Source organism: Pithys albifrons, chromosome 7 (assembly GCF_047495875.1).
Source record: "Pithys albifrons albifrons isolate INPA30051 chromosome 7, PitAlb_v1, whole genome shotgun sequence".
In the NCBI taxonomy this organism is placed as follows: domain Eukaryota; kingdom Metazoa; phylum Chordata; class Aves; order Passeriformes; family Thamnophilidae; genus Pithys; species Pithys albifrons.
This window is the reverse complement of record NC_092464.1, coordinates 30,970,292-30,987,983: the sequence shown is the minus strand read 5'-3', so window position 1 is coordinate 30,987,983 and position 17,692 is coordinate 30,970,292. Positions and strand designations below refer to the sequence as shown.

General features: G+C 38.3%; 1 protein-coding gene across 3 annotated transcripts in view; it reads right to left on the bottom strand.

Annotated features, from left to right (window-relative positions):
* The window catches only part of HDAC9 (histone deacetylase 9), a 452,635-nt gene that overhangs the window by 210,249 nt on the left and 224,694 nt on the right, over positions 1-17,692 (bottom strand). The window contains exons 5-8 of one of the 3 annotated variants that reach the window (XM_071560871.1): positions 15,302-15,543; positions 14,267-14,417; positions 12,041-12,167; positions 9,921-10,042 (exon numbers count right to left, since the gene is read on the bottom strand). In XM_071560871.1, coding sequence (XP_071416972.1) covers positions 9,921-10,042; positions 12,041-12,167; positions 14,267-14,417; positions 15,302-15,543 — 642 coding nt within the window. The remainder of the gene's footprint in view (positions 1-9,920; positions 10,043-12,040; positions 12,168-14,266; positions 14,418-15,301; positions 15,544-17,692) is intronic. The other 2 variants (XM_071560869.1, XM_071560870.1) reach the window with 2 other exon arrangements.

Sequence of the window (17,692 nt, the reverse complement as noted above, 5' to 3'; positions counted from 1 at the left end):
TCAGCATTTAATGAACCCAGGCAGGAAATGGGGGATGGGGAAGGAGTGCACAGTGAGCAGGTCCTCATCTCGAGGCTAAGGCCATATATAGGAAACCTGAAGAACAGAAAATGAGCTTTTGTCCATAGTTCGAAAGGCTCCAAAGTGAAAGGATTTCTGTTTTCTCACTGGCCAGACGACTTAGAAAAGCTGTGGGGTAGTCAAGGTAAATGATGCTAAGTTTGGCTAAAAAAATTCCAACAGCAGCATGAGCAACAGCAGCAAAATTGACATCTTACTCGAGAAAGACAAACCATGCCTGAGACTGACTGAAGTCTAAGTTACAACACAAAAGGTTGATATATGGGTATAGGCCGTCAAAAGTGCAAGTGAAAACATTAGGATGGCACTGGTTACCACAACGGTGGCATTGTAAGCATACTAGTGGCTTATTCTTTGTGAATGTTTCTAGCACTATGGCAATTGAAAATTTTCAAAAAGATACATGTGGATAATGAGATAACTTGGAGATCTCTGTTGTGGTTTCTCTTGAAGCAGGAGGGGCAGAATGGGAAAAAAACCCATACTGTGAAGAGATCCTCATTTTGTTGGGTCCATTGAATAGCTCAATAGGTTCCTGGATCCATGTTGTGGGGTCCCAGGCACCCTGGTAATATAAGTATCAAAGCAGCCTGCCTGCCTATGCCATGCCAGGAGCTGGAGACACATTAATACTTCCCCAAAACCAACCAAAACAGGCATATCTTAAGTTCCTAAGAAGTTTGTGAGTAGTGGGCTCAGGAGAAACTTCCTAGTTTCGCCCTCAATTGATGTAGGCAGAAAGAAATGCATAAAATAGCCCTAAGAACCTCTAGAAAGGATAAATGAGAAGATGATCCGGGCTTCCTCACCAAAACTATGAATGTGACCGAAGACTGGCAGAGAGCTAGAGGCACAGAGACAGAGATCAGAGATCAAAGCTACTTCCAGCTTCCTCAGCTGCTTTGTGGAGAGTTGTGAATGTGTCTGTCCTTCTGAGACCTGGTGGTCTCACAGCCTTTCCTCTACTGCACATGGGTCTTGCAGACATGCAAATTTTCTCTGCTCTGAATGGAGTTTCTGACTGCTGCTCTGGCTTCCTTTAGGCAGACAGACTGTTCAGCCACCTCCACATAGATGAATATACAAGGCATAGGCAAATGAGGAGTGCCCTTTTGTTTTCATACATGACTGACTGACATCTGTTGTAGAAGGCCATGTCCCAGGACAAGACAATACTGGACAATGAACACAGGGACATCCTCCCCATTGGATGACAGACTGGAAGACACCAGCATGTAGTAAAATTCTGTGGGTTCAGTGACTTCTCAAATCCAGCAATTTAAAATGCCATTTCTGAAAGCATTTTAAATCAGATTCATGAGACTGAAAGCTATTTACACATGCCCTCTAAAGCTCTTCCAAGAACTACATGGACCTGACCACTGGGTGGTCCCAACAAGGCAGGAGAACCAGATATAGCAGTACAGGATGGAGACACTTTGTTTTCCTGGCTTGCATCACCTAATGTGTTTTCAGGATATACCAAAACTGTTTCCTGCACTACCATTCACTTTAATGGGAGTGCTGGTCATATGTGAAATGCTTTAGTCCTTTGCTCTATGTTACTCTTCTAAAAGGTAGAATGCTTTATTTATCCAGACTAAGGTAAATATCCATTCTCTAAATAAAAAAACAGGTTTAGTGAAACACATGGTAAAGAGCTAATTAGATTAGAGGGGATCTTGCATCCCTTCTGCTCTCTTCAGGCTAAGGAAGCCAATTTAACAAGATTAGCAAACTTTTGTTAATTTTCTAATGCAGCTTCAAAAATGTATTCCCTGAAGCTATTCTAAATATCTAACTTTTCCTTGTTATTTACTGCAGTCTGTACGAAACAAAATGTCTGTTTCATTATCTACACAAAAAAGTGTTTTCTAGGCATGATTTATTGAGTTAGATGTAGAAATTACTTATTGTACTGCTTGGATTTAGCCAGATTTGGAGATGTTTATATTTTTCATGAAAATCTGAAGAGTGTGAAGTATTTCCTGTTGATGTACATTCTTCATGGAATCTATGAAGCAAAACTGCAGTTGTCTTGACAGTATTTTTAATAAACTCTATTTCCTAGCACAGAAACAGCATCTCCTTGCATTTGCACTACTGGACTATGCACCAGTTTCAATGAGGCCATGGTTTCACTGGTCCCTGTGAGTCCTCATTATATTTCAAGTCTGCTGAAACCATGACATATTATTGCTATGTCAGGTCCATCTTCTTACAGCTAAACTAACATTTTTTCCAATAATAAACATGATTAAAAAGCAAATAATACTATACTGTCTTGAACCATAGAATAAAATAACAAAAATATTTTAAAATTAATTCCAATTCCCTGCACATTGTCAAATTCCATAATTTTGTCATACCTTACACATACATAGCACTTACAAGAATCAATTCACATCTGAGTTCTCAGGAGATGTGGAGGAGAAAGAAGGTGTTGAAACAGGCCCCTTCAATACAGGGCATCTCGCATTTGAATGATAATAGCCAAATTAAGATATGCATGACTGGCAGTCTTTCTGGTTAGGTTTCCACTGGTTATTCTGACCATCTACACTGGTTGGTTCTAGCTGGGTAGAACTAATGGGAATATAATATATTATGCAAATATAGCAAATCCCACTCTTCAGTCTAAGTCCTTCTCCCACACCCACTGAATCCCAAAGAAAAAAAAACTCTCTTCAGTGAAGAACTGCCAGAGATAACTCCCTAGCCTCCAAAGTTGAGGCTTTTGTCAGAGTTACAATTTGACCCCTGGATACATGATTTATTTTTTATAGAATAACCATGTTCATGATTATGTTGCTCCCCAAGCCCCATACAAGAAGGAATAGTTAACAGGGTGATTAAATCCCACAGATTTTAATCTAGGAAAATATCTAGCAGTGATAACTCACTCATGGCAGGCAAAATGTACAATCTTTCATCAACTTTCAGAAATCCATGATGAAATACCATCAAATTCTCACTCATCAGTGTCATCACTAAATGAGAGCTGGGTAGGTCTAGATTGCTGAAGCATAGTCTAGAGCTGTTCAAAGGTTCCAGAGAGTACAGGATGCCAAGAAAACAAAAGCAACAGAACCACAATATATCTTGCTTCACTAGCAGATGAGAATCATAGGCCAAATTCATCTCAAAAGTAGGAAGGCACATCAGCCTCACTGAAAATAAAGGAAGATAGCATTGGCTCCAAAGCTGTTTGGACATTCAAAAGATGTTTGTGTGACTTCTGTAGGTAAGGCTGACTTTACAAAAGTATCTCTCCATGTTAAGGGAAGCACGGAGAAAAACCTCATGTGTTTTAAGTGATATTGGATACCCATATAGCACCTTCACAATGATGCTGAATTAAAACAAGTTTACTTTTAGATAGGTTCTTTATGCTCTGGGATATCATTCCAGTCCTTTACAACTTAATTAGCTAAATATACAATGCAACCTTCCATCTGGTAGAGTAATTTAACAGGAATAATTGTGCACCACCATAACTCAACGAGACACTGAGGAAAACCATTGAAATGCTATTTCCTTTCCTTTGGAAGAGAATTATGTACAATTTCAGCATGCTTTGCATTTCTAACAGTTAAAGCCAACAGGGAGGTATCACTCTCATTTATATCACTTTCCCATGAGAAAATCAAAAGGAAAGTACAAAGCTTATGCCATTGCTCATGAATGGCCCTGTAATACTTACTTGGCTTTAGCCAGAACATGTTATTTGGCAGCTAAACCCCTTAATTAGAGTTGTGGGTTTGAAGAGATTTTTCAGTGAAACTATGTTTTGCAGGATTTTGGAGAAGTGCAATCTTTACTAACCAACATCATCTATTTTGGATGATCTGATATACCATGTGATTTCCACTTTTCCCTTCCCTGTCTCTCTTTTTGCCATCTTTTAGATGTTCTTGTTTACTTTTCTAAAAATTTTCAACTGTCCCTGCTCTAGATACCGTGGAAGAAAAATTGTAGTCCTACTGAAATCAAACAGGACCATTTCTACTGACTTCAAAGAGTCTCAGATTTTATATGCAGTATTTTTAAAGTTATTTATCCAGAGGGAATACGCTTTGAAATGCCCATTAAAACCATTCGCTTTATTTTCAATGGACGTTATGCTCTTAAAATACTTTAGGTTTTAGGACTGCACCCTGTCCCTTATTGAAACAGTTTCTTTAGGTTCCAAAGTCAAAAACATGTCTAGTAGCTGATTACCTGCTTATCAAAAAGTTATGCAAGATACTTAATAATGCTAATTTATAAAACATTTTTGAAAACCTGCAGAGTTTGGATATGAAAACCTTTATGTAATCATACGGTCAATTTCAGTTATGCACTGGGCAGTAAAAGAACAAAGTGGTATTTTGACCAAGATTGTATAATTAGTCTAGCCACAAAAGAAGTTCAGTATCTAGCACCATAGAGTAATTACTGGCAAGAGAGAACACGATGTATACAAAAGTAGTGGGATTTTTGCTAAAACAGAAATACGGTGAAACTTGAAACTGAGTGAGAATCATCCATGCATAAAAACCTTGCTTCCTTGCAATTAAAAGCAAGTGTTAATAGAGGGATAACCTTGCACTGATGGGAAGACTATCATGGTCTCCATGGGAGTGATTCTGATGATGACTCCTGTTATACCCTGGTGCAGGCCCTGACAGCTTTCGTGATACCAAAGCATACCTCTACAAGTTCTCTTTTCTCTGACAGTATGATTAAGCCTACCCTGGCATTCATTTTTATTTAGCTTTAATCTATCTCAAAAAATTTCTCCTCTAACTTGAGCTAAATCAGACTGACAGGATATCCCTCCACAGCCCCAGCTAAGGAGGCTGCAGAGCTCTGATGGACCCAGATGACTGCAGCCCAGCACAGTAGCTACAACTGCCTTACATTCCCTTGGAGCTGCTGGCTCCTGTGGGCTGGACATTGTTTTGGCCTGTTCATTACACGCATCCAAAAGCTGTTAACAATGGTTTGCTTCAGATTCACTCTTCAATTTCAAGTGAAAGTTTCTTCTCTTTCTAAAACCTCCTGCTGCTAATTACGTCCTCTGAAGTTAATGGTAGGAAGTTTGGGAAAGGTAAAAGTATTTGGTGATTAATGGGAAAAGGAGTCAAGATAAGGACATCTGTTTTTTCCCTTCTCACTGTGATAAGCAGTGATGATTTCTTTTGGGTCCAAATTTGTCAAGACATTTCACTAACCCAGGAAAACAAGGACTCTGAGAGTCAGGAATTCTTAGCATTCCCTGAAAAATGGGATAAAATTAGGAGAATCATATCATGTTTGCCTTGTTTCCCTGCTTCAATAAACAAAGTGCCTCCACCATTTATTGTGCTCACTCCTAAATTCAGAGAAAAATAACACTTCTCTCCACTGAGCTTGACTTCTTCATTTTGGCAGACATGGTAATTAAGGGTTTGGGATACTCTTAAGGCATTTTTTTAAACTGAAGATCAAAATAAATTCAGCTTTTTCCTATACTGTTACTTCACAGCAGAGTGTTTTCCTAGAAAATGCAAACAGAAATAAAATTTGGTGGCACAAAAGGGGAAGGAAGAAAAACCTTCACAGACTCAAGATGTTTTTCTTCTCCATTTCAACTGCTCCAGTAAATTACTGAGTCACTACGTGAAGAAAGAATTGTAAGGAAACATTATAATTAATTTCTTTTCTTAAAAAAATTACATCTGCTGATTTCTTATTCAGGAATCTTTCACTCTCATTGCACAAGAGCTACACTGTTATTCTACTGCCTGATCAGGTTAACTTAAAATGGTTTTTACAGAGTGTTCTTCAAGGCTGTGCGACACAGCCCTCTTCTTCTCTTTCATCACAGTATTAAACAATCCTTCATCTCCTCTTTTTTTTCCTGTATGAAATTACACAATGTCTTCTTTCTGAGCAAGAACCTTTTACTATTTGCTAAATAGCCCTATGCTCTGTTTCCATTGAGCATGCTTCCAATTTTTGGAAAGGGACCTACAAACATCTTCTCAAATTGTATTACTGTGAGAGATCTTCAGATCCCTAAGCAAAACGCAAGTCATAAGCTTACAACTCCATCTGCAAAAAAAGATTCAACTGGCACAACCCCCAAAAAAATAGAGATACTGATTGACATTCCCACTCTGCCATGATTGTCCTAAACTCAGGAAACAAAAAAAACAGCTCATACTTGATATGATGATGTCCCCAGGAATTTCTTCCAACAAAAGCCAAAACATGAAACAAAACACAAAAATTCCACCTATAGAAACATTTTTTAAAAGTATGCAGCTTTGGCTAGAGAGCTAACCTTAATTGGACCTTACTGGCTTTTGCTGGTTTGTATCAACACTTGCACACAACAATTTTACAGATTGAAGTAAAATGCAAATGTTACGGCCATTTCCTAGAATTTCTGCATTTAGTTCGACAAGGTAAAAAAAAATAACAACAACAACCCCCCCCCATGAAAACATTTCTTTGAAAAGATCTTCTGCCTTACCAAACTCATGTTGCTTGCTCTGTTTTTGTTAGTTTCACAGGTAATATTTTCCTGGACAGATAAACACAGAATAAAGGACCTCAACAAGCAAAAGATCCCCAGAGTAAATGATCAGGTCTTCAAAAGTGCACAGCTCCCATCAGAACTCTTAAAACAGTATGAATTTCAAAAATGATAATAGGGAGGAATTTTCAAACCTCTCTGGGTAATCTAGATGCATTAGTCTCATTGAAAGTTAATGAGCCATGCACTGCTCAGGCTTTTGGGTGCTTTGCAGAAAAAAACATGTATGACTGGTATCCATGGTGGAAGGTATTTTTCAATTTTGAAATTTCGATCTTATGCTGTTTAGACTGAATTCTGCTCTTAGCTACAGATATGTAGCTTCTCCTTATGGTATGTTTATGTATCCAATGAAGCAATAGCTCCCCTTGCTCTGCTCTTTTCAAAGTCTGCCATCTGAGCATCTGAATGCAGCTGTGCAAAGGGTTGCATATGCTGGCCTCGAGCCCTTAGGACAGTCCCAATCCTCCATGCAGCTAAACTGTGTGAAGCCCACTGTTGACAAGTTCTGCTGTGTCTTGTACAGAAAGGAACAATCCAGACAGCTGAGAGTTGTTGAGTAACCATAGTCACTGCAATAGGATGTTAACTCTGGCACCTATCTGTAAACACAGAAAGAGCAAGGCTCTGAAGTCTTTCCCTAGTTATCTATGCATCCCATCATTCTAGATGCTAGAAGACTAAAAGCTGCAGAGAGTATTTCCCTCTTTACCATACTCTCAGAATTAATTTTTAAAATATTAATAAGGAGAGATGTCACTTCAGGACTAATTAAGCAAAGATCAAATGTACTGCTGAATAAGAAAGCGAGCAAGTGAGACTCATGATTTACAATGCCTGTGTGACACTTGGTGTTTCCTTAACACTGAAAAACACATTAGGATGTCAGGAGAGAATCATTCAGCTTGTTGTGCATTAAATCTGATCTCAGAGTAACTGAATCAATCAGAATTATCTTCCAAGACCATTATAATTAAGTTGGAAAAGAGGAAGATACCTCTGTATTTTATAGTATAAATAATGAAAAAAACTCAATCTGGAAAGCAAAACAAAGCTGTGATTAAAAGCCACAACAGGTATCCCTTTCTTAAGACTGAAAAGAATGTGAAGTCTTCTTTCATATGAATTGCTGACTTCACGCAGGTTCAGCACCACAGAGTGTTGACCAGGAGCCAGTGGAAGTAAGTGTTCATAGCCTAAAGGGAAGGAAAAGAGGTTCACCCCTCATGGCAAAGGTCAGCTTTCTGAGGCTTGCAGCCTGTCCATATACATGAATGTTCATGGGACATCTTTGTCTAGTAAGGTCCCATGAGGATGACACAGGCTCCAAAATGTCCCCTCTGCCTGGAGGATGGCCCTATAACCACACGGATCAGCTTAGGGTCATTTGACTTGTGTCGATCTGGTTCCTGTTGCTTTTACTCTCAGCCTGATGAGCAATCATTGAGACCCTTGTGGGGATGTTGCTGAAGGCTGAAATTGAACAACTCTTGTACACAGAGAGACTGGATGTGTAAACAGGATATTTAACAGTTGCTATTTTCATGGATGTGGAGAACTATCACATATCCTCCACCAGTAACATACAACATGCTGTACACTTCATTTATATTTGCTTATCAGAATCGCTATGTAAGTATCACAGAAACAGTCATACTAATGATTATATTAGTATTTGTCTATTTATTCTGTGGATATCTTTCCAGAAAGTTATCATGTCCTTTGTTCAATTTTGGAACCGGTGCACTGCATGCCCAAATATTTGGAATAACATATACAAAACATCTGGATTTAATTATATTATAGTCCTCTTATGCAGACAATGGGAATTGAATTAAGGAATATTTTGAAACCCCCACAGAGATATAAAAGTATTAGCAGCTGCACGAGAACTTTACTGTTACAATGTTTGAAAATGTTTTGTTTTACAGATCAACAGTCTGACACATCATAAATATCAATCATAACATTTAAGATATATACACATGGAAGAAAAATTAAAGCTTTCATTTCAAAAGCATGTAGATGAATTCACAGCATTTAGAAGTTGTAGAATGTATCCTTTTGTTTAAAAAATAATTAAATTGAACAGTCTATTGGCACAGAAAATGTTGCACATTGGTATTAAGCAGAGAACCACAATAAGGGCTTATTGTGATGAATAACCTGAATAAGATTTTATAGAATCTTGTTATATTGCCACCATATTATACAAAGGGTAATTCAGCTAGAATATATTAGCATTTCGCTTTTCATCCTTTCATTCCTTTGCAAATATTTGGGGAAATAATATGAGCTTAGAGAGTCTGCTCCAAAAGATTAGATACAGACTGGATGTTCTTTCTGAATGTATGCTGGTTCCAAATGCCACTTCTTTTCAAGACAGTACTAGTTTTGCAGTTAGTTTTCAATCTCCCAGTGGCTAAATCACATTCAAAGGCTGTTAGCACAGTAGGGGGTCAGACTTTCTCTCTGAATGTAACTATATCACTCAACAGCAGACTCATGCAATAAGCGATCTAATGTTTTCTTTTCCTTTCTCCCCCACCTCCTCTGAATGTCTCCCTGCATTCCTGGATGCCAGTCACTGCACCAAGGACCTGAGGCAACAGCCTCATGGACTCCACTGCTATCCTTCTAGCTTTCTTTATAGTGCAAAAACGTCAAGTCTACAGTTCACCTGCTGTCAAAACACAACATTCAATTGCTAAATCTTGTAAAATATTCAGAAACCTTCAAAATAACATTGTCTTGTACTATATTACACATTCCTATGTGTAAGAAAATGTGCAAATGTGTCTATTTGCACATATGTTTACAAACTTTGACAACCAATAACACAAACATATACTAATCCAATTCCTCACCTTTCCATGAATTCCCCAGGAAAATGCCCTGAAAAAAACATTGTCTACAGGCAGAAAAATGTCTGAAGATAGATACTGTATTTACCACACAAGACAGAGTTATTAAAGCTAGAAGCAATACTGACACAAAGAAAATAAAGGTCCATGAAATGATGGTCTGTATAGAAACTAAATTTATCAGGAGTTAAGTTTTCAATGGCTGTTAGTACTGGGAAATACTGACTCCTGATATTCTGTGGCCAGTCTGACCCTGTAAAGATGGAGTCAGGATCTTTGAACTTACCTGTAGTATCATCCTGAATAGGATTTGTGAAATATGGTATATGCCTTGCTGATGGACAGCCTGGTTAAAATAAAGGGTGGGAGTACTGCTGGGCAAGGAGTTCGAATAAACTATGCTAACTCACCCGTTTTACGAAGTGGAAAATCATCCTTGGCATCCTGTGCTCCTGGTAAAGTGTATTTGTATGGTGGCGAGGCCCCGCTCAGGGGTGGAGAGCTTTGATCCAGTGAGGTATGGTGGGCAGCCCTGCAGCAGAAACAGAGAGGTCACAAATTAGCAGTCGCTGAGGTGACCAGCAGTAACTATCTACACATGTTGTACATATGTCTCAGCTGTATTTATATTCTTATTCGTGTAAGCGTGAACAAACCACTGGCTCATGTAACTGATTTTACTCTTACAATAAGTTATGGAACTCCTTGGAATTCCCAAGAACACACTTTTTGCACTCATTATAAAAGTCAGATAGGATAAGAGTCGCATTAACCTAAAGACAGGATCTGTCACCAGTTTGGGGAATTGACCATTTGAGATGGCTGCATTTTAATATGAATCAGCTGACACACAGCAAAACCCATTTAAGTCTTGTTTATCATGTACAAATAGATGTATATTGATTCAGCCTCCTCTATCAAATATGAGGGATTTTCATGGCAGCGGGGCTTGTATAAAATTTCAATAGAAATACTGAATTATTATTATTATCTGTTGAAAAAAACAAATAAACTAATTAGTGGACAAGGTAGATAAAATCTTGCATTTAAATTCCATCTGTAAGTTTCATGAGCATTCTGCAGCACATTGCACTCAGATCAGCAGACAAGCTCCAAGCTGAAGAATGTTTTCTGACAACTGCTGGATGCAAGAAATAGTGTGGCCAGACCTTTCTGAACACAGAAAGTGCAAATTGCATAGAAATGGCACTGTTTGGCTCAAAGACAGGGGTTGGTAGCTTTTTTAGTGTTTAGTTGGGTTTTTGGGGGGATATTTAGAGGGGAAGAGAGGGACAGGAGGGAAGTTTTCAAACTTTGTGTTTATCAAAACATAATTTTACTTGGCCTTTTACAGACTTTCCCTGTCTTTCTAACACAGTTCAGTTAATCAATACCATGTCTCTGTCAAAAGGGGCACTACCATGAGAGGAAGTATTACATTCTGTAGTATAGCTGAAGGCATTCTCTGCAAAGCTCCTCGTTCTAACTCATCTGAAGGCTCAGAACCAAGCTCAGATTATTAGTTCAGAAATCTTATACATTCAAAATAATTTTACACATTATATGGAAGAAAAAAATTAAGTACTGTATCTCCACCAAAAACAATGTAACTATATATTAAATCATGCTACCACAGTGTTCTTTGGGTAGCTTAGAGTTAAAACTCCAAGGTCAGGCCTTCAGTCATCCTTCTCAAAAACAAGCACAAGATGAATATCTAGTGTACCATAAGCATTTCTGTTTGTCCTATTGAAACTCAGTTTGGGCATGACATTTAAGTCTTTCAGAAATGTGGCCAGAGTTCATTTTGTAGGACTGATTTATGTGTCTGTTGCAGTAAGGCAGACAAAGAGGAACTAATTAGCACCCCCCCAAAAAAAAAAAAGGGAAGGGGATCAGAATAAACACTGTAAACTCTTAACATGTTAATAGACACATTGCAGGACTCAACAAAATCATTTGCTTCAAGGTCTAAGCATATTCTTATCAACACCAAGGCATCATAAGATGATACAGCTTCAGACACTAAAATCCATCAGAATTAAGTAAAGTTAAATGACCACTATCTTTCTCAAATTCCTTTTGAGTTACCTATGCCATTCAAGGAACTTCACTGGAATTAAAGCAGCATCTCTTCTAGAAGAAGTAAGTTTTGTGATTGATTCCAAACCCAAGTAAGGCAAACACAAAGTTGTTCTAACTGCAAAAACTGAAGATACTTGGAAAATTACAAGAATAGTTGTACAATTTGTGATAGCATCAAAAGATGAACCAGTTGAAATACCAAAAAAAAAAAAAAAAAGAAAAAATTCTGACAGAATCATGTTCTGTATACCTCTCTTCTTGTCAGTGAATACCGAGTACTCAGTTCAACCAGTAATATAACTCTTTGGGCTTTTTTGCTGATTTTTTGGTTGAACTCCTGTCTTGCTCTGGAGGCAGAGTCTCAATAACTCTGCTGCAAAAGCATTCTGGCAAGTTTTATCTGTTATCTCAACAAGGCAAGGAAGCAGCTTAATACTGAACATACGTGTACCAGAGCTTGGGGTGGCGGCTCATGGAATGATTCTTCCCATTTGCTGGAGAGTCTTTTGTTGCTGATTTACTCAACAGGAACTCTTGAAGTTTCTGCTTCACTTCTGTACTGGCCACTGCCCCTGAGACACACAGAATTAAATGTATCTTATCTTGAAAAAAAAAAACATTTTTAAAGAAAACAAAATAAAAAACAGAGCTCATGTCCTGTTGCTGGAAGTGCTGTAAACTAGTAAAAATATCGGTGGAAATCAGTCAAAATGAGGTAACATTTGGATTAAATGTTTGTCTGTCAAAGCCTAAAGTTGGCCATAACCCAAAACTCCAGTGAAGTCATAAGGAATATTTCAACAGTAGATGAGGCCATTTATCCAGGGCCAGATGTATCTAAAGAATTTAAATTATTTCCTAATAATTCTCAAATACAAAACCAAGGATAGAACTAAAAAGACTGTGACAAAAGGTCACTTTGAGTTTGCAATAAAGAATGTTTTTTTTCTTTAAGCAAAGTAATAACACAGCAAACTGCCCTCTAAACACTGTCTTGGTTATAAGCAGAACACTGCAGAAAGAGTCAGCAGTGAGGCTTTTTACTGAAGCCCCTTAAGAGCCTGTACCTCTGATGTGTGGAAGACAGAAGACAGTGCATTTTGACCTCTTTTGGTGGCTAGCTCAATATAGAACAAGAAATAGAGCATGTCAAGGTAAGGTTAAACCGGCAACTCTCAACTGCATCACAGGACATGCTTCTTTACTCACAGCCATAATATTCTTCATTTAAAAAAAAAGTATGAAAAAGGAAAATCTTTTGGATTTTCAGTCAGTGACAAAAATAAAAAAAAAACAAACTCAAAAAAGGAAGAAAAAACATTTCTTTGAAAGTAGCAGCACTAAGGCATATCTGATTGACCATGTATTTGGTAACTCAACCCTGATACAGCACAGCTAGTTGGTGAGCATGTCCCTCTGTGACCCAGCTCCCATAAAATATCTCTACTACTCATCAGCTTCATACCCTAACACCCCTCCCTGCACCTTCCTTCCCTTCTCTACTCATTAGGCAGATCATCAGCAACAACAAACACTGGGGCTGGGACTAGGCCCAGAGGGGTCACAGGCTGCTTGGCTGGTTTTACATACTGAACAACAAGTAAAATTGAGAAGGGAACCACTGAGTTCACATTTCTGCTCTTCCTCTGGCAGGAGCACTAATAAAGCCCAACTGTATATATAGAGGCTGGTATTTCAATACCAGCAGTTTCATTCCTGCAGCTTCTACCACCCTCACACTTCTGGGTCAATCGGCTGGTGATGTTTTTATGGGCTCACTGTTCATCAAAGCACTGGAAGCATTATGAACAACTTAATTTCTAAAGCCTGCAACATAGTACACTTACAACTGTTGAACTGATACATTTTCCACCCAAGAAAAAAAAACAGGTTAATGACGTACAGCTCCCTTCTGCTTCAACCTTTGTCAGTTAATTTTTGTGCTCATTTAGCAGGGCAAGTAACAGTACCTGTCTGTGGCCTCATTTTGAATCTTTCCACTGTACTTCAACCTGATTTCTAAACTGACCTCACTAAGAGAAATTATTTGTATCTGTCTCCCTCTAGTGAGCACCAAATCCCAACAATCCTTTATAGCTGTTACTTTCGTTAGAGCTATACATGAGCTAAAAATAACTCTTGGTTGGGCCTCATAATTGCATCAAGAACCAAGACAAGCAGTTTGAAAAAGTAGTAGCAAAAGTATTCACAAGCCTCATCCCAGGATAATAGTAAATATTTTGTTATATTTTTAATCTTGAAACAGTGCTCAAATTTGTTTTTCAGCAAGCAATTTGCTTTTTGCTGTTTTGTAGTGCTTTCTGTATTGAGAAATAAGCTCTTCAGAAATAAGTTCTCAAGTGAAGCTTTAGGCTTTCAAATTCCATCATTTTTTTATAAAAAGCTAGATTCTTGAGAAGCACATACACAGGTCTGTCAAACTGTGCTTTCTGGTGGTCCTTCAAGTCTGCTCACAAACCAGAAATGTGTTTCTGTGGGTGCAGTGGGTGGCCCTGCCCCTCTCCAAGCACAGCTTCAACTTGTCAAGCTGCATATTTCACACAGTAATAGGCTTCCTTCAGGTTTCTGTTCATAGTCCATTTTGGCTGCAAGAATGCAAAGGGGAATAGATTAATTTCTTATTAAGGATTCATGGTACATTGGTTCTTACTTTCTCGTCCTCTTTCTTTGCCTCGAAGGGGAGGAAGCTGTTGCTCCCTGCGATGCCTCTCCAGCTCCTGCTCTTGTCTTTGCTGCTCCAGTTTCTGCTCTTTTTCAAGGAGTTCTTGCTGTTGTTTAATGGCTAGAAGTTCCTGTTGTAACTTGCACAGAACAAAGACGTGAGAAAGTGCAGTTTGCACTGTTTTCTACCACAGTGCTGCTTAAAAAACCCCCTTGAGTAACTGTGGATCAGTGCTTGCTTTTCTGCTTCCACTTGTTTTCATCTCTTAACTGACTTCTCCCTGTCTCTTATGTGGGATAGTGCATTATGCTGGATATGAATGGATATGCTGCATTATACAGGATAGTGACATGGCTGTCACTAAAATGAACTGTAATGTCTGGTAGCTGCTCTGGTTTCACTTCTTTCTCTTTTGTCAAAGATACCTGGAACCTGCACAATGTTCCTTGTCTGTGTATCATCCAACTCTGGCTGCCCCATAAAGTGGAAGCTCAGTAAAAATGAAAAGAAAGGCAAGATCATGAATTTCCAGTCAAAATCCACTACAGCAATGCTATCATAGTGCATGCCATCCCACAAATAATTTCCTTTTTATATTATATAAGGCAGCTCAGAGAGGAGTGAAAACAACAATTTCATGGCCTGCTTCCATTGTACAAATGCAAATACTATGCACTTGCCTATTATTTTTATATACTAAAAGCTGCACATACCAAAAAGACAGCCTTACTGAAGTCTGGCTGAAAATCTAAGCTGCAAAACAAGTAGTTTCATTTTTTGTGGATGTGATGGCTTCATGAGCTTGATGATCCTCATAGTACTGCCTTGTCTACTGTAAGCAAGATGCTGATAGGTGCTAGGGCTTTGGCTTGAAAAAGCTTTTATAACCCCAATATAGAATAAGAAACACTCAAAAACCATCTCTCAGCCACAGCAAACTTTACAGACATGTTCCCTTTTCATGTCTGCCTAAGGATATTCAGTTTGCAGATAAAATGAGGGATAAATGAAAAATGTTGCTACCTTTATGTGCTCCTGGAGCTGGGCCTGATGCTGGCGGGTCAGGTTTTCATGCTGCTTCTGAAACTCTGCAATCAGCAGCTGTTTCTGAATTTGCTGCTGCTGCTGGATCAGGAGTAGTTCCTGCTGTAGCTGCTTTTCACGCATAATTGGGTCCACCATGGGAACCATCATCCTGAGATCAGTTCGCAAGTCTAATGGTGAGATAGGCTCTAACCCCACAGGAACCTCCGACTTTACATCCACTAGGGAAAGAAAACAACAAAACCCACATATAATATAATATATAACTGGAGAAGGAGAAGGGAGATTATTCCTACCAGGAAAAAGACCAATTTCACTCAAAGATTGCTTTAATAGACAGGCCTTTCAAAACATTAATGCAATCTGTGCTATATGGAAACTTCAGACTTTCCTACCAGTGACTGGAGATTTTACAAATTATTTAGCACTTTCTTTCTATTCTCTGTAAAAGTACTCCCAGATTAATATTCTGCTAAACAGACTAACAAGCAACCCAGTTCTAAAACCATGACCCTTTCTAGTGGAGCAGTATTTAATGAGAATCTGCTAGGCACTATTAATGCTACACAATAAACACTTGGGGCACTTCCTCCACATAAGATGAAGGCCTTGCAGTTCCCACTGCATTGCAAGAGATTTTTCAAAGCTAATGCGCAGATTTTCTGAGGCTGGTGTTACACATGAACAGCAACTCAATGCCACATAGCTACTAAATATAAATATAACTGGCAAACACAGAGGAATGACGCATATAGCATTATAAGAAAATCATTTCAACACAAAACAAATTTTAATACAGCTTTTGGAAAAGAGACCACCATGCTTGAAGTGGATTAGACGTAATACAAGATATATATTGCTTGTAAGAAAACATCTTGAATTATTCTACTTTGTTGTAGCTATGTTATGTATTGTTAATCCAGTATCAAATTACTTAATGTGTTTTTCTATTTCCTAATTAAAATATGAAGGGCTAAAAAGCAGCAGAAGAGAGAGATTTGATAATTTCCACTACAATGCTTGTAAAGCTCTGGTTTACACATTAAGTGAAGAAATCGAGTGTAGTTTTATCTGCTTCAGAAGAACAAAAAACAAGCAAGTAACATTTCTACGAGAGGAAAATAGATCTGATAGAGCTCAGCAATTCCGACTCCATCCACGAGAGGGCGCTGGAACACAAACTCATTCACTCCTGTTTCTAGTCCTCCACAATCTTCTTTGAAAAATAAGATTATTGACTGAAAAGAAACACGCTGCCGGAAATGACTCGTGAACAAGATTTTAAGCATATTTTCTACTTTTTCTCCGCTTAAGCTTTATTGTTTTTCATGGAGAAAACCAAAATTAAACAGAAATATTCTAGCAAGCAGAAGGAGCAAAACTGAAGCAGCGAAACTTGTATCTGTAGCAAATGGAGAGGACTGAATTCTAACTGTATGATGACATCTATCAGTAAAAGAATTTATAAAAAGAGAAGGCATCAAATCTGTTCTTCTGATCATACTTTCTTCTTAAAATTCTGAAAACATACAATTTTCTGGCCCCCCTTTAAAAAAAAAAACAAACCACCAAACTTAGTAACTATGATTGTAAATCTCAGAGTATAATTTGCCTCCTTAACCCTCTATCCCAACAGAATGATTGTGTCTAAGTGCTTACTTTTGTTCTGAGACTAATCACTAAATTTTAAAAAATCACCTTTAACTTACAAAAACTACTCTTGATTATAAATAATTGCCACAGACCAAGAGAGACATACAGGCAAAACCCAGCCTTTCATCCCATGTATTCAGCAGCAATCCACATTCCATTTGTCTAGACTAAATATAGCTGCGTTTACACAAGAAATCAATAGTGCTTGCAGAGAGCAGAGCAAAGACATGAATATTTCATCAAACCCGGAGAGGAATGGCAATCAGCAAACTGACAGCAAACAGTGTAGGCTGACGGGCCCTCCAGATAAATCTCCTGCACTTGGACAATGGCTCATTGCCTGCAAGTCACAATCTTATCATTAGCACTCTTCTATTTTTAACATTAATTGTGTTGTAGGTGACAAAGGTTTATCATGTTTAAAGGGGAGAGATGGATTTTCTTACATCTTCTGTGATAGGATAATAAGCCTTACTAGGAACAGTAATAGTAACTGGAGCTCAGCAAGCAATGCAGGGTCTGGTTAACAGTAGTGTTTGCAAACCGAACCCTGCAGGGTTTGGTTCACAACAGTGTTTGCAAACTGAGTCCTGCAGCTCATTTTGCAGGTACTGGCTGGAAATCAACCCCAACGTATCTGCATGGTGATTCAGGATGATTATGCTTCCTATCAAAAACCACCATCCCACTTGGTCATTTTCAGAGAACTTAGCATGA